Below are 21,378 nucleotides of genomic sequence, written 5' to 3' on the forward strand. Positions count from 1 at the left end.
AACAATGCGCTTCCACTCGTCTACTCCTGGTCAAGCCTCTCTTGGCTGTGCTTCGGTAGATGAAGTCACTGAAGCAGGACTTCGTGCAGGAGGCAGATTTCACTTTGGTCCTGGGTTAAGAGATAATTCATTATTTCAGGAATGGGCTGTATAAATACCAAGGGAAGAGGGTGCAAAGAACAGACCATGAGAGCAAAGCAAAATTAACTTTTGATGGAAACAAACACCCCTGCCACCAGGGACCCCAAGACTGACTCTAGGGCCTTGACGAAGGCTATAGGGTCCCCACTTTTCCTTAAGGCCTCTGCCCTGTGGGGCATTTGTTTCCTGTCCCTCACTCACAGTCAGGAGATGAAAGCATCTTCTTGAGTAAAACACAAGGCATTCTTGTTGGTATCCAAGTATTAAAAACAAGTCATAGTTATTATTCTCTCTATTCTCACTATCGGCCAGGCTCGGTGCTCTATGCCAGTGGTTTTCCACCGCTGCTCTGTGGACTGGTGCTGGTCCAGCAGAAATGTCGTGCTAGTCTGTGAAAGAGTTAACCATACTTATGTTGTATGAAGATTATAGACCCAGTGGACTGGTGGTTGAAAACCACTGCTTTATGTGACACTGTCTCATTTAATTGTTCCAATATCCCCATGGGTTAGGGATTATTATCCTGCCCACTTTACAGATTCATCAGCCCAAGCTTCTGAGTACCTATTGGTACTGGAGGAAATAAGGCAGGGCTATACAGTATATTTTTTTCCTTCTATTTGGCGGAACCAGAAAACAACACCAGTTTTTGCCTTCCTCAAGTGCAGAGGAGATGATGTATAATTCCCATCAATGCCTTCCTAGTCAGGCCAGTGGTGATGATGATGATGAGAATTCCTACATGGGCAGTGAGAATTACCAGTCTCCTAGGACTTAGATGTTCTCAGCAGCTCAGGACTCTTCTGCAAGGCCATTCTCTTTATTCCCAAGGCTAAACAGCAAAATCACTTAGTTTCGGCCATTTTCATTGTGAGCATTTCTTATCATTTGAAAGGTTGATTAGGATTACCATTGGGAGATATATTCCCCAGTACTCTAATGTTATTACCTACCCCACCACATTCTCCCAGAGCTGACTCAGAAACCTTCTGAAATGGGAGGCACCTCAAGAACACTGTAACCAGGCAGATCCACTAGGTAGAGAGAGGACAGTGACATTTCTTCCAGTTACATAGGTTACCATCTCTCCTGGATGAGGATGTGTTGGAGGGGTTTTTGAACCAAAGTAAAATGACCAGGGATTTCTGGAGATTTTTCAAAGTTGACCTGTCTCTGAGGCACAGGCAGTCCCAGCTGTTTAATTAACGAGGCCATCCAAACACCGGAAAAGTGGGATCCGAAAGACACAGTGTACCAGGGGCCACGGGCAATGCTGATTAAGATCAAGTAGCTAATTGTAAGCCTCAGCCTCCCAATTGCTGTGGGATGAATAACTAGCAGTGTGTGCAATCCAAGTATAGTTTCACATGGATTCTGTCTCCTTCAACCCACCTAGGGCTGGGAAATGGCAGTGGGCAGAATGCCATCGGCTGGAAACGGATAAAAAGGGTTTCCAGTGGGGACGACGTCACTGGTCGGTGCCATTATCCTTGGTTGGGGAAGACCCTTGTGGGAGTAAAAGATACTGGATTGGATCCAGAGGCACCACACTCAAATATAAGCAGAGCAGGAGCAAAGGAGGAAGAGAGGGAGCCCACCCAGGGCGTTGCTCTCGCGATGAACAAAGCCCCAGTGAGAAAGTTAATGCCTTTTCCTAGCAGCACCGAGATTCTGTGACAAATTGTTTCCTTGATTTGGGTGACGAGTGAGAGGGGGTGGGCACCCAGAGCGTGCGAAGAATTGAGATTCACATGCCTCTGGCTCCCCGCTTCCAACCCGCTAGATGATGGGAAGTGAATGCTGTTGACTTTGGATGTGTTTTCTTTGCTGAAATTCTCAGCTAATCTTACAGCTCTGACACGCAGCTCCTATTAAAGAGACATAATAGTACTCGGATTTCATTTTTACCGCCTCTGGTGGCTATCTGGCTACAGTAACTATTTTGTTAACATAAGATTTGAGAAAAGAAATGTATGGGGTTTTTTTTTTATGTGCAGTTTTTCAAGTGACATCAAACTATTTCGAAAGCGAGCAGGTATAAATAGTAATTAAAAGAAAACAACAGCTAGATAACCATTTGGTTCCTTCTTTAAAATATTTAGGTAAGCCCTTGATCAGTGCTGAATATATTTTTAAGGTTGCAGTGTTTAAAGAATGGTCAAAATATGATCGTCTGTATCATTGGTTAAAAAAAAGGTCCAGTGTTAGATCCAAGAACTGATATCTCACACAATATACACACACACATGCACACACACACACACACACACACACACACACACACAGGCACACTCACGTGCGCGTGCACGCTCTCTTCTCTTTGCGTAGCAGCCCGCCCAGCTCTTTGTAGGGTCGGGCGGCGGAAGTGTGGAGGCGGCAGGCTGTTTGTGGAGAGAGCCTGTGATGTCTCCTGAAGGACCTGGAGTGTTCTGAAAGACTTGGTCAAACTCTGGAAGCTGCCATTTTTTCAGGCAGGGGTTAGAATGTGGCTGCTCCTGTCACAGGGAAACATCACTGGGCCTTTGCTCATTGTCACATCTTTCATAACTGTGCCCTTGATCGACTGGTCATACTGCGTTAACTTCAACATGTGCCCTGGTTAAATGATCATCTCTGCATCCGCAGTGCTGGCTAGTACCGCAAGGAGAACACGAATGTGATAAAACTGGGAGCTGGGATTCTGACAGCTCTCCAATGGCTCTTCTTAGCGGGAACATCTACATATGTTAGACCTGGTTCCATTTCACCCAGGCGCCTGCCTGCAGAGTAAGAGGTTTTCTTTCAGACAATAAAGCAGGCTAAGTGGTATCAAAGCCTGTCTCTATCGACTGTACCTGAGGGAATCTTGGTTGCAACTCAGACTATAGTTAACTGCTGGAGTTGGCTAATATTTCCTGAGACTCTCTTACCCACTCACATTCATTTAAAGCCTCCACAGTTACCTTTGCTTTGTTTCTTGTTTAGGGTCCTATGGTCTGGTGTAATTTTAGAAGCAGATTTAAGAAAGGCACTAATCGCCTGACCAGGCGGTTGTGCAGTGGATAGAGCGTTGGACTGGGACACGGAAGACCCAGGTTCGAGACCCCGAGGTCACCAGCTTGAGTGCGGATTCATATGGTTTGAGCAAAGCTCACCAGCTTGGACCCAAGGTCGCTGGCTTGAGCAAGGGGTTACTCGGTCTACTGTAGCCCCATGGTTAAGGCACATATGAGAAAGCAATCAATGAACAACTAAGGTGTTGCAACAAAAAATTGATAATTCTCATCTCTCTCCCTTCCTGTCTGTCTGTCCCTATCTATCCCTCTCTCTGTGTGTCTCTCTCTCCGTCTCTGTCAAAAAAAAGGGGGGGGGGAAGAAAAAGAAAAAAAAAAACAAAGGCACTAATCACTTTGGATAAATTAGTGTCAATGAAAAAAATACAAGTACACCCCCCCCCCACACACACACACACACAATCTGTTACCCGGAAGACCTGAGCTGAAGACCTGGGGACTAAGTAATAGGCAGGAAGGCTCCAAGTCATATTTTCTAGGTCCTTAAGTGGCTGGGGAGAACCTTGAGATGTCTCAAGCTTTAACTGACATCATTTCTATTTCTGGATTTAAACTAAAAATTTCTGAGTTAAAGTTACAGAAAAACATCCACCAGTGCCTTATCCTGCTGGGCCCAGAGGACTCACTCATTACCTATATGGTGCCAGAAAATCACTGAAATCAATAGCTCTCAACACTTCATAGCCTTTCTTTACAGAAGCACATGCTGGACTTCCAACAGGCAAAGCAGTGACTGGATTTTTTGTTCCTGAGGGCATTTTATGAATCTTTGTGTCCAAATTTAAACTTACAGCCTTGAGACTGAAGCAAAGGGAGAAGCAGATATTCACGGGAGTCTGGTGTGTCATGTTAACATTCCAGGTTTATTCAGAAAAAAGGTATCTTGTAGACAAGGGTATATTGGGGGGCAGTGTTAGAATAAAGAGGTCTGTTTTCTTGCTACCGCTGGGATCTGCCCCCTGAGTTGTGTGATCATTAGAGGGAGAGGGAATCTACCCTCTAGGTTAGGGATACCTACCTAGGTACCCCTAGGTCAGGGGTCCCCAAACTTTTTACACAGGGGGCCAGTTCACTGTCCCTCAGACCGTTGGAGGGCCGGACTATAAAAAAAACTATGAACAAATCCCTATGCACACTGCACATATCTTATTTTAAAGTAAAAAAACAAAATGGGAACAAATACAATATTTAAAATAAAGAACAAGTAAATTTAAATCAACAAACTGACCAATATTTCAATGGGAACTATGCTCCTCTCACTGACCACCAATGAAAGAGGTGCCCCTTCCAGAAGTGCGGCGGGGGCCGGATAAATGGCCTCAGGGGGCCGCATGTGGCCCGCGGGCCGTAGTTTGGGGACCCTTGCCCTAGGTAGAGTGTGGACTACCTTCTGTCACATTCAGTATACCTGACCTGATTAGAAGGCACAGAAAAGGTGATATTGTGTACTTTTCCTAAAAATGTCTCCACATTTTCCTGACATACTCCCTGATGTCCCTACCATTAATCATATCTCTTTCCTCCCTCCTTTCCTTTCTCCTTTCCTGCCTCCCTCCCTTCCTCCCTCCCTCCCTCCCTTCCTTTCTTCCTTCCTTTTCTTTCTCTCCCTTTCTCTCTCTCTCTCTCTCTCTTTCTTTCTTTCTTTCTTTCTTTCTTTCTTTCTTTCTTTCTTTCTTTCTTTCTTTCTTTCTTTCTTTCTTTCTTTCTTTCCTTTCCCTCCCTCCTTCCCTCCCTCCCTCCCTCCCTCCCTCCCTTTTTCCTTCCTTTTCTTTTTCTATTTTATTTATTTTTATTTTATTTTTTTCATGTCCATTTCTTATAGATATTCTAGAGCTGATCATCTCAGCTACTTTGTATCAAGTATAAATCTTAGTGTATCAATCATATAGGAGAGCAAAAGATATAACTGTATTTGCTTTAAATCAACTTTAATCCAATTCTAAGGCCCATAATTCAGAATCGTAAGAAATTCAGGTTCAATCATTGTCGGGGGCTCATCTGTGCCCCAGGGTTGCACGGAGGCCCCTGGCTTTACTCAACAGCACCACATAATTAGGGAGAACCCTCTGGTGGTGGATCTCCGGTCTTCTGGGTCCTCACTGTATAGCTTGGGGAAGCCTGTTGTTTAGGAGCACTGTATAGCTTGGGGAAGCCTGTTGTTTAGGAGCACTGTATAGCTTGGGGAAGCCTGTTGTTTAGGAGCACTGTATAGCTTGGGGAAGCCTGTTGTTTAGGAGCACCTGATCCCTTCAGGTAAGTCAGCTCTGTCTGTGTGGGGCTGGCCTGGAGCCTGAGAGTGTCTGTGGAGGCTGGGGACCCTCTGAGGAGGTCAGCCTCTCTCGTTGCCCTGCAGTCACCCTCCCCAAGGTCTCCCAGAGTGCTGGAAGGCACGCAGGACTCCGTGCCCAGCGCTGAGGCAGCTGTCTGCAGTCTTGTCATCTCCCAGGAGTGCTGCCATGGGAAGGCAGGAGCTGCCTGATGTCCTGAGTTGAGGCTAGTTTCTCCCCAAACAGATTCTGAGCCAATAATTTGGGTTCAAATAATTTATTAAAGGAAGGACTCCCAGGATCAACCAGTAAGGAAATTGGGGAAGCAAGACAGGAAAGAAGAAACCCAGCGAGAGTGATTTCGACTGAACTGCCAGCTTCAGCTCTGTCCCCTGGGGGGCTGGAGGGTTAAATGACATCTGGAGGAACAGGAGTTGAACTTTTGAACTTTCACATCCATCAGTCATTGGCTATAGGCAACCCTGGGGTGTGCATGGGGAGGGGATGAAAATTGAGGCATTTTTCAGCTCTTCATATGAGCAAGATGGTGCCCACGCCTGAGGGCAGGCCTCTGAAGGTGGCAGGTGCCAGCTCTCAGCAATGAAGCTCACATGTAGAAATGAGCTGGTCAAAGGATGCAAAGAGACCTGCATGGGGCCCCCACAGCGCTCACTACGAAAGGAGTGAACAAGGCCATCGCATAACCCTTAAAGTGGTATCGCAGTGAACCACTGCGTCCTGTTGCCTTGAGAAAAACTGAAGACACAGGTCTTTCTTTAAATGTGTATATGAAATAATATCCTAGAAAAATTCACTCCCAAGTCCAGTTCATGTTCGCAAAGTAGCATAGGGCTCACTAAACGTAATGTGTTTGGGTCCCTAAGGTGAATCACAAAAGTAATGGGGGCGATGGGCTATGTATTAATCACGGACTACTTTACTTAGCAAAGCAGGAGGCTGAGGCTCCATCAGACCAGAGATGCAGATGTTTTAAATTCCCATTTGACTTTGTGTGAAAACATCCATCTTACTGAGGAGAAATGAAACACAAAGCCTTGAAACATCAAATAGAAAAGAATTATGAATCGGTTCAATAGGGAGATACAAAAGTTTCTACAAAGAGAACTTATGAGGGAGGGGTGGAGAGTTTGTTTTGAAATCTAACCCTGGGAGATGCTCTGATGAGATGCTGATGGTCTATGTACCCAATTGGTAGATGTTTGAACCAGGGGAGAAAAATGATGGATGGATGGAGGAAGTCTTAGAATTCTTTTCAAAGCATCACAGGAGAATGTACAGCTTTGGAAATACAGGAAATAAAGGAGAGGGGAGAGAGAATAATGCCTGTTGGATGTTTGATACAGGAACATAATTGTAAAGCATCCTTGTGCAAGATTAAAAGAGATGAGTGTACCGAGACCATGGTTGGCACCCAGAAGCCCTAATCAACACACTGGACCCGGGTCTGGAAGCCCATCACGGGTAGCCATTACCAAGAGGTCAGAAAATAGAGTGGAATATTGCCTATTACTCAAATAGGGCCAATAAGGGGACTTTAGATTTCTTTGAGGGTTTTTCTTTAAGGTGTATGAATTTGGGGAAAGGCAGTTGAGAGCTTTGTAAATAAAGGCAGACAAGGGAAGAAGAAACTACATGTTATTTAAATCACTCCACAAACCAACCCAGACAGATATATGATATTATCCTGTTTTACAGATGAGGGACACCAGGTTTGGAGAGGTTGAGTCATTTTTCCCAGACCCTAGTCCATGAAGTGGAAGAAGGAATACATTTCACTCTTTAGCCCTTCTCTCCAGCAACAGATATTTCCTGAACACTGACTGTGGGCCTGTTCTGGACACTGGGGAGCCAAATGATCATTTCAACCTGTATCTAGCTGACCCTGGACACCATTCTTTTTCTACCAGAGTCTAGTGATGAAACTCACTTAGACTTGAGTTCATGCATATCTGGATTACTCTTTGATAGTGCAAGCTGGTGAAGAGATTTGCATGGGGTGGAGAGAGCATGAAAACAAACAAAAAAGGTACGGATCCCTTAATACTGACTTAGTAGAGAGGAAACCTTCTTGCCTGATACTTAGAAAAATAATAACAGAAACAATGAAACTTACGAACAGCAAACTTTTATGGTTACATTTTTATTTTTTTTTATTTTTAAGTAAGAGGAGGGGAGATAGTGAGACAAACTTCTGCGGGCACCCTGACCGGGATCTACCTGGCAAACCCCATCTGGGACCAATTCTTGAATCAACACCTGGGGTTGACGCTTGGACCACCCAAGCCACTGGCTGTGAGAGGGGAAGAGAGACAGAAAGAAGTGGGAGAGGGAGAGGAAGAGAAGCAGATGGTCACTTCTCCTGTGTGCCCTGACTGGGGATCGAACCCAGAATGTCCATACACTGGGTGGACACTCTACCACTGAGCCAACTGGCCAGGACCAGTTAATTGATACTCTTAAGTTCTATCCAGTTTTCCAATCAACTTCTCCACTGAGTTTTTAATTTCTGTCATTGTAACTTTTCAGTTCTAGATCCCATTGTTGGTTATTTTTCAAGATTTTCAGTTTTTTTACTGAAGTTCCTAATATTGTTTTTCTATTTCCCTGAACATAACCATTGTAATTATTTTTAAGTGGTGTTGAACAACTATGCTATCTGGATCCTTCACAAGTCTGTTTGGATTGTCTATATATTTCTCTCAAATTTCAGCCGGAGTCTTGCCTTCCAGTGGACACTAATGTGGGAGCATCACTCAGCTCTATCCTGGTGACATGCCATGAACAATAATTTAAAACCAAATAATAGTTCTCCATTCTAGGATCTTCACCCACCAGGGAAATTGCTCATATTATATAACCTAGAAGCACAGAGTATTATTGAGATTATCTATCACTTGGTCTATTGGCAATGTTAGAATAAACAACTTGTAATATAGCTAATATTAGCAACCTTGCCAAATTTTATATAGAAAAATGATTAATTTTTTGTTCTCAATTTTTTTTTTTTTTTGTGAGAGAGAGAGAGACAGAGAGACAGAGAGAGGGACAGACAGACAGGAAGGGAGAGAGATGAGAAGCATCAACACACAGTTGTGGCATCTTAGTTGTTCATTGATTGCTTCTTTGATATGTGCCTTGACCAGGGGGTTTCAGCTGAGCCAGTGACCCCTTGCTCAAGCCAGAAACCTTGGGCTCAAGCCAGCAACCTTGGGCTTCAAGTCAGTGACCTTTGTGCTCAAGCCAGCGACCGTGGGGTCATGTCTATGATCCACGGTAAAGCCAGTGAGCCCACACTCAAGCTGGCGACCTTGGGGTTTCAAACCTGGGTCCTCAGCATACCAGGCAGACGCTCTATCCTCTGCACCACTGCCTGGTCAGGCAGTTCTCAAATATTTTTAAGTGTCATCTGAACGGAAATTCCTTTCTTGCCCAAAGGCAAGTGATTTGAAAGGTCGTGGGGACAGTTACAGGAAGACAAACATGTTAAATGCATAATTGCATTGCATAGAGGCTGTTTTATAGGGATGAGCCTGTGTCTTGGAAGAAATGATTAAAAAGAGACTAGGGGCCCTGACTGGTTGGCTCAGTGGTAGAGCGTCGGCCTGGCGTGCAGGAGTCCCGGGTTCGATTCCCAGCCAGGGCATACAGGAGAAGCGCCCATCTGCTTCTCCACCCCTCCCCTTCTCCTTCCTCTCTGTCTCTCTCTTCCCCTCCCGCAGCTGAGGCTCCACTGGAGCAAAGATGGCCCGGGCGCTGGGGATGGCTCCTTGGCCTCTGCCCCAGGCGCTAGAGTGGCTCTGGTCACAGCAGAGCGACCCCCCGGAGGGGCAGAGCATCGCCCCCTGGTGGGCAGAGCGTCGCCCCCTGGTGGGCGTGCCGGGTGGATCCCGGTCGGGCACATGCGGGAGTCTGTCTGACTGTCTCTCCCCGTTTCCGGCTTCAGAAAAATACAAAAAAAAAAAAAAAAAAAAACTTAAAAAAAAAAAAAGAGACTAGGAAGGTTAAGAGAGTGATTGGTACCCAACTCAGTAATTAAAGGTTGGATTCTTCAGGGGACTTGCTCTGTGTCCTTAGGCAAGTAATATTCAGTATTTTGTCACAATCCATTTGAGAAAAATATGTTATCTATCTGATAGAATATTTCCAGGCTATATCTAATATCCTGTTCGGTGCTCAGAATAGATGGTGATGCTATTTTCACTTTAAGTAGCTGTCCAACATGAAATAGAGAGTAGAAAAACCTTTGTAATGAATATTGGTAAGTGCCTAGCTGAAAAATTATAGCTGGACATCAAGGGAAATTTGTTGTGCCTCTAAATTTGTATTGTGCTCTAGTATTTTTAGCTATAACTGTCAACACACTTATGTTCCTGAAAATGAAATATAAAAATCTAGATTCACTTCCTATATGCACTCTTGTTTCTAATTGGTTCTATTTTCTGGGTACAACACAAATAAGAAATAGTCTAGTCTAATTGCCTAAGCTTTAGGGAACAAAGGAGATAAGACAAGAACACTGAAAAATAATAACCCTTGTACACGGATCATAAAATCTAGGTGAAATTTTTGTTTTGCCCAGGCCTGCCTGGCTCCCACACTCTGGGAAAAAAATGAACACGATCACATGAGAGCCAGTTGTAGTGTCAACTTTCTCTGCTTCAAGCATGAAATACTTTTTGGACTCAAGTTTCTTTTTCTTTTTTTGTATTTTTCTGAAGCTGGAAACGGGGAGACAGACTCCCACATGCGCCCGACCAGGATCCACCTGGTACGCCCAGCAGGTGGTGACGCTCTGCCCACCAGGGGGCGATGCTCTGCCCATCCGGGGTGTCACTCTCTTGAGACCAGAGCCATTCTAGCACCTGAGGCAGAGGCCATAGAGCCATCTTCAGCGCCCGGGCCATCTTTGCTCCAATGGAGCCTCGGCTGCGGGAGGGGAAGAGAGAGACAGAGAGGAAGGAGAGGGGGAGGGGTGGAGAAGCAGATGGGCGCTTCTCCTGTGTGCCCTGGCCGGGAATCGAACCCGGGACTTCTGCACGCCAGGCCGACGCTCTACCACTGAGCCAACCATCCAGGGCCCCAAAATACTTTTTAATTTAAGAATAAATCATTTTAAAAAGGGGAAGCTGTGACTAACACGGGCATTTTCTATTGCGCGTTCTCTCGTGGTAATTCCGCCAAATGCCATTGGTTAGCAGGCTCTGTGTCCCTGCCTGTTTCATTCAATGAAACATGAAAAGATTAAATTCTAAACTGGAACACTTCAGACTTCGAATAGCTCTCTTTTTCTTTCGTTCTCTCTTTAGTCGTTGAAGAGAAAAACTGCTCAGACCCTGGGGACCCAGTCAATGGGTACAAGAAAGTAACAGGAGGCCCTGGACTCATCAATGGGCGCCATGCAAAAGTTGGCACCGTGGTCTCCTTCTTTTGCAACAGCTCCTATGTTCTCAGTGGCAATGAGAACAGAACATGCCAGCAGAATGGGGAGTGGTCAGGGAAGCGGCCCATCTGCATCAAAGGTAACTGGTAAATCTTCCTCAAGGCCGTGGAAACAGAGGTGGAGTTACTGGACTTTTTAGCGGTTCCCCTCCATGTTTTTGGAGCCCCTGGGAAACGCCTTTCTCCCATAAGTTCTCACTGGAACCACGTATTTACTAAACCATCCCTAAAAACATTTGCTTTGCTTTTGGACCGTCAGAGGACCTACTCTTCTTAATCACAACATCTTGATGTGATCAAGAAAAGTGATGTGGTTATCAGAGCAGTTCAGGAAAGGTGACAGGGCTGAGTGGTAATAGACAAAAACCCAGGGACAGAATTGGAGCAATCAGTGAGCATTTTTATAGCTACGTTTGTCTATTCCCTCTGTCATACTAAGTTAGGGCAGGAAATAAAAACAAAATGGGTACATCATTCCTGCCAGCTTAGGTGGAGGGAGGTTTGAGATGGTAACATGTTTAAAAACATCTTTAAAGGACAGGAAACCCTTGAACATTCAAGGCAGAGTCTAGGAACAGGTGAGTAGATACGTTCAGAGAAAGGAATGATCCTGTTGTCTAGAACAGGGACAACTGCATGAAGCCGGTAAGGTTGGAGCCAGTCTGGGAGGCTGGGGAGGATCTGTAGAGGTCAAGAGCAGTTGGGACGATATTCCAGCCGGAAAACAAAGGGGGAAGAAATGAGATGTAGGCAGAAGTGACAGATCATGTCAACTCAAAGCGAGGCAATCTGGGACCAGAACAAAACGGAATGTTGTATAGAGAAGTGTGGCTCTTACCCCTTGTCAGTAGGGATGTGTCATTCCTCACTGTTCGCTCCAGGTCAACAGCCCCTCTCTTCGGGGGACAGGTCACAATTCTCCGGCTGTTTCCAGAGAAGAAAAGCATGTCCTTGGCCTAGATTATCCAGATAATTGCCTCAATCCTCTACTTTCCCTTCTGGGTATTTGTCAACAACCCTAATCATGGGAAAAGGAATGAAAGAGAGCGGTTTGTGAAAGGAATAAATCGCTTTAGACTTCAGCCAGAAGCGACTTTCATCCCCACCGGCGCAGCCTCTGAGCCGGGGTTTCATTAAGTATGGAAACGGTGTTGCATGTGTCCTTGGAGGTTTCTGTCAACTCTTCTCTAACAAGTTAATACGACCCCAGTTCCCTAGGTTGCTAATTAGATGAATCCTGGCTGCTTGGTTGAGAAAGGGAGATGGGTAGGATTTCCTTCTTACTTGGGAAGAATAAAAAAAAACTTCAAAATTAAACTGGGATTTGAGTTGCCCTCAGATGACTGTTTAGGAGCCTTAGTTGCAGAGAGTGAAGGTGGAGAAACAAGACTTACTGGTTGACACCGCTGTCTGCATTTAAGTGAGAACCATGTCATTCCCGTAGTTGGGCTAGCTCTCAGAACCCACACTTTTACTTTTTTTTCCATTTTGAGCAAGTTTGCTAATACTATTTGTGTGAACAGATAACCCTAGTCTATTAGCCCCCATTGTTCCAGACCACGCAGGTGGGGCAGCTCTTCAGAAGATACATACCTGGGTGTACACCTGGGTTCTTCAGAGGGGGTGTCATGCAAAGGCAGCATGCCCTTCTGCTAAGGGAGCTGTCCAAGCATAGCTGACACGTGCCCGCTCTGAGAGCCTGGACAATGTGCACCTGCTCTTCAGAAGGTACATACCTGGGTGTACACCTGGGTTCTTCAGAGGGGGTGTCATGCAAAGGCAGCATGCCCTTCTGCTAAGGGAGCTGTCCAAGCATAGCTGACACGTGCCCGCTCTGAGAGCCTGGGCAATGCGCACCTGCTCTTCAGAAGGTACATACCTGGGTGTACACCTGGGTTCTTCAGAGGGGGTGTCATGCAAAGGCAGCATGCCCTTCTGCTAAGGGAGCTGTCTAAGCATAGCTGACACGTGCCCGCCCTGAGAGCCTGGGCAATGTGCACCTGCTCTTCAGAAGGCACATACCTGGGTGTACACCTGGGTTCTTCAGAGGGGGTGTCACACAAAGGCAGCATGCCCTTCTGCTAAGGGAGCTGTCCAAGCATAGCTGACACGTGCCCGCTCTGAGAGCCTGGGCAATGTGCACCTGCTCTTCAGAAAAGGCAGCCAGGTACGAACCGTACTGAGTGATGTGAACAGTTACGTTGGAAAAGGATTACCCAGCGTTGCCTCTTTCTTCCTAGCCTGCCGAGAACCAAAGATCTCAGACCTGGTGCGACGGCGAGTTCTTCCAATGCAGGTCCAGTCAAGGTGAGGCTGAAAGCCCTGAACTCGGCCTTCAAGGTGAAGGCGAGTGCATGTTCCCTTCGCCCCGCCTTTCCCACTCGCGTGCAGCCAGGCAGCCTGGGGTTTCTTAGAGACCCTGTGTGCTGACTGCCCATGAGAGAATAGGGCTTGCTCGATGGTGGCCTGTTAGCTGCCCAGAGCCAGGAGGCAGCAACCGTCGGAAGATGTCCAGATTTCACGGGACCGTGACAGAGTAAGTAGCAGGTGGGAAGCAGGACTCGATGATCTTCGATGAACTGGATTTCAATCCTTTACTGTTCTTGAAATTTCTATGTATTTATTATGGCAGCTTCTGGGGAGATGCATCCGGCTGTGGTTCAGGAAGATGATCTTGGTAGTAACCAACCAGGGGAGGCAGGCTGGTGGAGCTCAGGAACCAGAGATAAGTGCCCAGCCCGAGGAGGGCTGTGAGCCCTCAGGTTCGCCTTACTGCCCAGCCTTACTCCTGGAAGGACAGGGGGGGACCACCCGGTGGGGAGGGAACAGCCCTACTTCTACGCCTCCCCTTATTTTGTAGGAAATGCTCTTGTCCTCTCATCTCCCGGGCCTTCTCGCCTCTCTCTGTCCAGTCCAGCCACACGGGCCACCTTGTTTCCCTGGATCCTCCATGCACAGTTCTTTCCTTTCTTCAATTAAGTGAGAGGTGGGGAGGCAGAGACAGACCCCCACATGTCCGCGATGGGGATCCACCTGGCAAGTCTCCTACCAGGGGATGCTCTTCTCGTCTGGGCCGATGCTCCGTTGCTCAGCAACCGAGCTCTTTTAGCACCTGAGGCGAGGCCATGGAGCTATACCCAGCACCCAGGGTCAACTTTGCTCGAACCATTTGAGCCATGGCTGCAGGAGGGGAAGAGATATGGCGGGAGGGGTGGAGGAGCAGATGGGTGCTTCTGGTGTGTGCCCTGACAGGGAATCAAACCCAGGACTCCCACCATGCACAGTTCTGCTTCAGAACCTTTGCACTTCTGTCTGGAACCTGCTTCCACTGAATTTCAATGAGGCTTAACACCTCGCTGCCTTCAGTTCTCTGCTCAGTTTTGACCTGGCAGACAGATCTTCTCTGACTGCTCTTTAAGAAATAGCAGCCCCACCTCCTCCATGCTGACTTCCGAGCTGACTTCTTTACCCGGTGCTCTGGCCTTGACTGCAGTTCACTTTCCATCTTAGTATTTACCTCTGCCTATTGTCTTACACACTGGTTTTGGGGTGTTTTTTTTTGGTTTATTTGTTCCATTTGCATCCCCCTCCACCCCACCAAAAAAAGTAAAAGCCACATGTGTAGGAACATGATCTGTTTGTTCATAGTAGGTACCCGATCAATATTTACTAGCTGACTGAATTGGATAGACTAACAAGGGTTCAGGGCCTGGTCCGTCTCTCTTCAGTTCTGGGTATTCTTGGGCAAATTCCTAAACTTGCTGAGCCTTTCATTGCCCCCCCCTCCCTGAAAAGTAAAGGTAATCATAATAACATCTGTGTTTGGGGCTGGTTGTGAGGATTAAATGCAACACTAACTTGGATCAAATGTCTGCTGTGTGCCCAGTGCTCTTCTTAGTGCTTTATCTGTATTAGCTCATTTAATCCTCCCTGCAACCTCTGAGGTAGGTCTTATTAATATCACTTTATTATAGATTGTATTACCATGTTTCTTACAGATGGGTAAATTGAGGTTCAGAGAAATTAAGTAACTTGCCCAAGGTCACACAGCTAGAAGCAATGGGCAAGCCAGGAGGCAGATCCGGCGTTTTCAAGGTCTGAAGTCTTCAGGGTCTGCTCCCTTCCCCACTCTGTGAAGGCCTTAGCAGAACACCTTCTGAACACCTGTCAGCCATAGCTATTGTTTTTGGAAACAGTAACAATGAACCCTAGTGACTAGAATTGACCCCAACCCAGTGACCTGCAATGTTCTGACATCAGGATATTCATCAGTGACTCACCCTCCCTCCTGCGAGCTCATTCCATTTCTGCCGCGTTCCCAGAAAGGCCCTCCCTTGGGGGGTTGGGGTGGTAGAGTCCCAATTCGGCCCCTTTTTCTGACCTTGTGATTCACCTGGGCTGGACTCTCACTAAGTGGGATAAGCCTGATCCACTTGTTCTTCCTAAGGAGACATCTTAGAGGAGGAGGCCCGAAACTGTTAAAAGAAAAAAAGACCTCTGGTTTCGTATTTTTAAAATAATTGCAATGGGAGGTTAGGTGCCAGGGTACCACATGTCACAGGTAGATGAAAAAACAAGTCTAAAACTTGGCTTTAAGGGTCTTTCTGGAAGACCCGCTGCTGGAGCGGGGGCATGTCTGTCTCTGGCAGCCAGGCTTACCTGGGGACCCCCAAAGGCAGTGCAGTATAGACCTGCAGCAGATAGGCTGAAGGGTGCGCTTGTTTGCAAGTCCAGACGCTCCCCGAACTCAGACCTGGTTCTGCACATGAATGGACGATTTGTTCAATGGAATCAGTGTGGGTGGGATATCTGCTCTGAGCAAAGCCCCAGAGAGAGACATATGAAACAGATTGCTTAAGATGATATCAGATTGGGGCAGGGAGACCCCAAAGTGGGAGTCGGGACTGCTGAGTGCTGCCTCGGGTACCACGTAGCTTCCCGTGTGCCCTCGAGCACGCCCACTTACCTTTCTGGGCTTCCGTCATTCATTAAACAGGGAGGAGAACACTGACTCCTAAAGGAATTCTAACTGTTCAGTGAACAGTCGTTATCCACCGACATAAAATGAACACGAGCTGTATGATGTGCGTAATTCTCCCCCAAGAATCCCCAAGTGGTCTCCAGTGGGCTTCAACTTCAGGGCTCATTTAAAAAACCTTTTGACATTTACACACAACACTCCATATTTTTTCCCAATTAATGTGCCCTGAGAGAAAGTTCTATTCTCTGAGGTATACTAATTACATCTGCTAATTGCTAAATCAAGCTACTGTATCAACACAGTTTAGTTCAAGTCAATTTCTGATATTGCCCCATTATGATAATGGTTAGAGAAAAAAAAATTACGCCCGGGTTTCTCTCATTCAAATTAACTTCCTTTCCTGTTTAGTTTCACGATAACTTTTTCTGTGCATGTGTGTGTTAGTGCATGGGGCTTTGCTCAGAGCAGATATCCCACCCACACTGATTCCATTGAACAAATCGTCCATTCATGTGCAGAACCAGGTCTGAGTTCGGGGAGCGTCTGGACTTGCCAACAAGCGCATCCTTCAGCCTATCTGCTGCATGTCTGTACTGCACTGCCTTTGGGGGTTCCCAGGGAAGCCTGGCTGCCGGAGAAAGACATGCCCCCGCTCCAGCAGCGGGTCTTCCAGAAAGACCCTTAAAGCCAAGTTTTAGACTTGTTTTTTCATCTACCTGTGACATGTGGTACCCTGGCACCTAACCTCCTTTGATAGCAGCTATTATGTCAGGTATTATCTTTTTTGGTTAAAATCCTAGGCAGCTGGAGACATACCAAAAATGGAAATGGAGAATGAAATGAAGGTTGAAGTGTGCAAGATAATTTACTCAATGGTAGAGGGGAAGTGTGTGTGTGTGTGTGTGTGTGTGCGCGCGCGCGCGCGTGTGCGCATGATAGGGACAGAGAGAGAAAGAAAGTGAGAAAGAGAGAGAGGAAGAGAGGGAGGTGAGGGGAGAGGGGAAGGGAGGAGAAACAGAGAATGAGATATTCATTGCCTTTTTCTTCTGTGGCCAAATATCTACATGGGCATTGGCATGGAACTGAGAAGCCCACAATGACTGTCTTGCTTTGCTCTCTCTCTGGGCCCATGTGCCCCAATGCAGGGAGACACCTTTACACCAGCTGTACTCATCAGCCTTCAGCAAGCAGAAACTGCAGGGTGCCCCGACCAAGAAGCCAGCCCTTCCCTTTGGAGACCTACCCACTGGGTACCAACATCTGCACACCCAGCTCCAATATGAGTGCATCTCCCCTTTCTACCGCCGTCTGGGCAGCAGCCGGAGGACATGTCTGAGGACGGGGAAGTGGAGTGGGCGTGCCCCATCCTGCATCCCTAGTGAGTCAAGCCTCTTCCTTGGGCTGGAGCAGCTTACATTTAACACAGCTGCCTATGAAAAGCTGTTAACTCTTTTTTTGGGGGGAAAAGTTCCTTGCCCAAAGGAATGGTACTTCAATACTTTCCCTAGTTTGGTGATGTCTGAAATTCCACAGTTAGAGCTTTCTTCCTTTGGCTTAAACTTATTATCCAGGAGAAATTAACTCATTAAATCTTAGATGATTTAAGGCAAGAAGGAAGGCATACTTTCTTGTGAATAATTCTATTATATATACTTGGAGAAAAGGGAGAAAACCATTATTAAACACCAAATGGAGAAGGGGCTAAAGGTACCAGGTAGCCTCTAGTTAAGTCTTCTTGGTTACACTGTCCAAACTCCAGTTTTCATCCTCATTATCCAATGGTATTAATTAGGTTATTGTTATTAATTAGATAATAGATATTAATTACTCATAAGGTTATAATGATGATTACCAAGATAATACTTGGAAGTATTTGGAAGAGGGTCTAGCACATACTAAGCTACCGTCATCCTCTGTGTCGAAGGAAAAGAATGTGTCTTAGTTCATGGTGGTATCTTTATAATGATAGATATTTGAAATCTAACTTTTTATACATTATCTCACCCCATGAGATGCTATTACTGTATCTATTTTGTAAGCAAGAAGACTGAGGCTGTAAGAGATTAGGCAATTTGTCTGACAGATACCTGGGATTAGAAGTCTTCAATCTTAACCTTAGATTTTATATTCAACCATGGCAAGGTGATTGATTAATATTTAATAAAGAGAAAGAAAAATAGGTTAGATGCATTGGTTAATATTTAATAAAGTGAAAAGGAAAAAACAGTTTAGATCCTAAATGGTCATGACATGGGTTTGTGCTCTCTTGGTGGGGCAACACATTCCTCTTTGGCGGGGAGGGTCTGAGTTGATCTCACTGAGCCTGTGCTTCCTCCACAGTCTGTGGGAAAGCCGAGAACGCCACCACCCCGAAGACCCAGGGGCTGCGCTGGCCGTGGCAGGCGGCCATCTACCGGCGGGCCAGCGGGGTGCATAGCGGCAGCCTGCACAAGGACGAGTGGTTCCTGGTCTGCAGTGGTGCCCTGGTGAATGAGCGGACCGTGGTGGTGGCTGCCCACTGCGTAACCGACCTGGGGAAGGTCACCATGGTCAAGACAGCAGACCTCAAAGTCGTCCTGGGGAAATTCTACCGGGACGACGACCGGGATGAGAAGACCGTCCAGAGCTTGCGGGTGAGAGAGGGTTGCAACGCAGACACTGGGCCTCTGGCTCAGCAAACTCCTAGCGTCAGGAGAGCAGTGACTGGGTCAGTTCTGTCACCGTAGCACTTTAGCACCCAGCACAGAGCCTGGCTTTTAGCAGGTACTCCATATTTCATCCTGACAATGACTAGAAAGGGGTATCTGATAATATCTATCATTGTGGTCATCAAAAGTTAATATCTAAGATATTCTTAATCAGTTTATAATATTCTTCTCTCTTTTCCTCCTTCTCTTCTATCTACCTATCCACTTATCCATTTGTTCATTCATTCATCCATCCACCCACCCATCTACCTGTCCGTTTGTTCACCCATTACTTTATTCACTAATCCATCTTTCTTCCCACCAATATGTCCATTCATTCATCCACCCACTGAGCTCCCGCAGTATGCCATTCACTGGAACAGATTCAGAACTGAATAAGACCACAGGGCAGCAAACCATAGGTAGTAGTGGGAGAGACAGAATGGTTAGTTCAATTTAAGAGAAATCCTGAGGAAATGCATCCAAATGGAGGTGAAATGATAGAACATACATATAACTGTTAACAAGGTACCCCAGACGTAAGCTCCTAGAGAGGCCCCCATCTAAGAGAGTAGTCAGCCAGGATTGGAACAATCAGGGGAGACTTTGTGGAAAAGTGCTATGGAACTTTTTATCTTACTGGGTTGAAGAGAAATGAAATGTTTCCAATGGATTGATGGTTACAAACTGGTAGCCTGCAGGGGTTTGCCTTTAGATCGTGCTAACATATAGTTTTTAAATCAGTTATTTGCCAACATTTAAAAATCACGTTGCAGAGAAAGATCTGCAGTCTATTCTCTGACAAAGTGAGAATGTTGGCCCCGTTACTGCGTGGCAGTGGTCAGCAGGAGTGAAGTGGAAACTGTCCACTTTAAACGCAGTGTAGGCTCCAGTGCTCCGTGGCCTCCCCTGTCCACTCTACTTATTTAACATCCTCTGCCAGGCACGTCAGTTTGCAATCCTGGAAATAGAGCGATTGCTTTCTATGATTCCCTTGAGCAAAGTAGCTCCAAATAATTGCAGCTGCCTCTGAGACATCTCTTGATAATTCAGCCCCAGGGCTTGCCCACTCTTGTCCACCACGGAGTCGGCCGCTCACCATTGCTGTCTGTTCCTCGCATGTATAGATTTCTGCAGTCATTCTGCACCCCAACTACGACCCCATCCTGCTGGATGCGGACATCGCCGTCCTGAAGCTCCTGGACAAGGCTCGCATCAGCACCCGCGTCCAGCCCATCTGCCTGGCCGCCGTGCGGGACCTCAGCACCGCCTTCCAGGAGTTCCACATCACCGTGGCCGGCTGGAACGTCCTGGCAGACGCGAGGAGCCCCGGCTTCAAGAACGACGCGCTGCGCTCGGGCGTCGTCAGGGTGGCGGACTCGCTGGCCTGCGAGGAGCAGCACGAAGACCACGGCATCCCAGTGAGCGTCACGGACAACATGTTCTGTGCCGGCCGGGACCCCGCCGCCCCTTCTGACATCTGCACAGCAGAGACGGGCGGCATCGCCGCGGTGTCCTTCCCGGGACGGGCGTCCCCCGAGCTGCGCTGGCATCTGGTGGGGCTGGTCAGCTGGAGCTATGACAAGACGTGCAGCCACAGCCTCTACACGGCCTTCGCCAACGTGCTGCCTTTCAAGGACTGGATCGAGAGAAACATGAAATGAGCCTCAGGCCCGCTGAGAAGCTTGTCTGCGCGTCCGTCCGGGCTGAGAAGCTTGTCTGCGCGTCCGTCCGGGCTGAGAAGCTTGTCTGTGCGTCTGTCCGGGCTGAGAAGCTTGTCTGCGCGTCCGTCCGGGCTGAGAAGCTTGTCTGCGCGTCCGTCCGGGCGAAGAAGCTTGTCTGTGCGTCTGTCCGGGCGTCTATTGCATGAGGCCGGGTGGGTCTGAGGTGTGACTCTGCCCTTGGACTTGGCTGAGCCAGGGCTTCCGATTTCAAGGACATAACTAGCGGAGTGTGAGGAGAGCTCACTTGCTCCCTGACTGCTCGGAACCTTTGGAAGACTCCTGTTCACAAGGACTGAGTTTCTTAAAAAAAAAAAAAAAAAGACCGTACGAATAGCAAAGAAAACATTGCCATTCAACTGACCCAGTGGCCTCCTTCACCTGCCCTTTAATGTCATGATCAGCTCTGGTTAAGAGAGGGTTGACCAGGTGGCCTGGGCTTCAGGAGGTCCCTTCCAAGGCTACAGCCGGACCAAGTTCCAAAGAGCTGCCCAGGGGACAACCCAAGACAGTGGAGCGTGGTGTGATGTTGATGTTGGCTTTTGTGCACGCTGCCTAGGCCAGTGTGGTCCTGTTCCTCCCCCATCCCCTGCGCACATTTTAATAAAAGAAGGGTTGGCTTCTGACCTACAGAACAAACATGCTGTGACTCTGATTCCTGCGTGTCGCTCTCTGAGCGACGTGTGTCGGGGCCAGTGGCTGGGTGACAGCCCTTTAAAATCGATCCTAAAGGTAGAATTCCCCAGAATGCCTATGGAAAAGCGGGCGCCAGCTTCTCCACGCCAGCCCTGGGAGTGCGCTGGGTTGTGGGCTGGGGGAGGGGGAGCCATCAGGTGAGGCACAAACAGAGGAAACACCAGGAACTGGATGATTTCTCGTGTTTGCTCTGGTTCTCGTGGGCTAGGTCGGTCACAAAGCCCTGCTTTTGAAGCTCCCTAACTCTCATAGCCCCTGAACTGGAATCACCCAGTGACTTGCACTAGGTGGAGATATGCGAAGATACTGCAGCTTCCCTGTTTTCTACAACTGATGTGATTTCCCTTTCAAGCCCCACCCCTGGCTCCCACT

At 47.3% G+C, this 21,378-nt stretch overlaps 1 protein-coding gene across 2 annotated transcripts in view; it reads left to right on the forward strand.

Annotated features, from left to right (window-relative positions):
* Nucleotides 1–20,350, forward strand: part of PAMR1 (peptidase domain containing associated with muscle regeneration 1) — a 75,214-nt gene extending 54,864 nt beyond the window's left edge. For both annotated transcript variants that reach the window (XM_066363194.1, XM_066363200.1), the window contains 5 exons: nt 10,789–11,001; nt 13,162–13,228; nt 17,048–17,280; nt 18,243–18,535; nt 19,717–20,350. In XM_066363194.1, the coding sequence (XP_066219291.1) occupies nt 10,789–11,001; nt 13,162–13,228; nt 17,048–17,280; nt 18,243–18,535; nt 19,717–20,253 (1,343 nt within the window). In that variant the 3' untranslated portion in view covers nt 20,254–20,350. The remainder of the gene's footprint in view (nt 1–10,788; nt 11,002–13,161; nt 13,229–17,047; nt 17,281–18,242; nt 18,536–19,716) is intronic.
* The last annotated feature ends 1,028 nt before the right edge of the window (nt 20,351–21,378 follow it).

This window comes from Saccopteryx leptura, chromosome 1 (assembly GCF_036850995.1).
Source record: "Saccopteryx leptura isolate mSacLep1 chromosome 1, mSacLep1_pri_phased_curated, whole genome shotgun sequence".
NCBI classification, from domain to species: domain Eukaryota; kingdom Metazoa; phylum Chordata; class Mammalia; order Chiroptera; family Emballonuridae; genus Saccopteryx; species Saccopteryx leptura.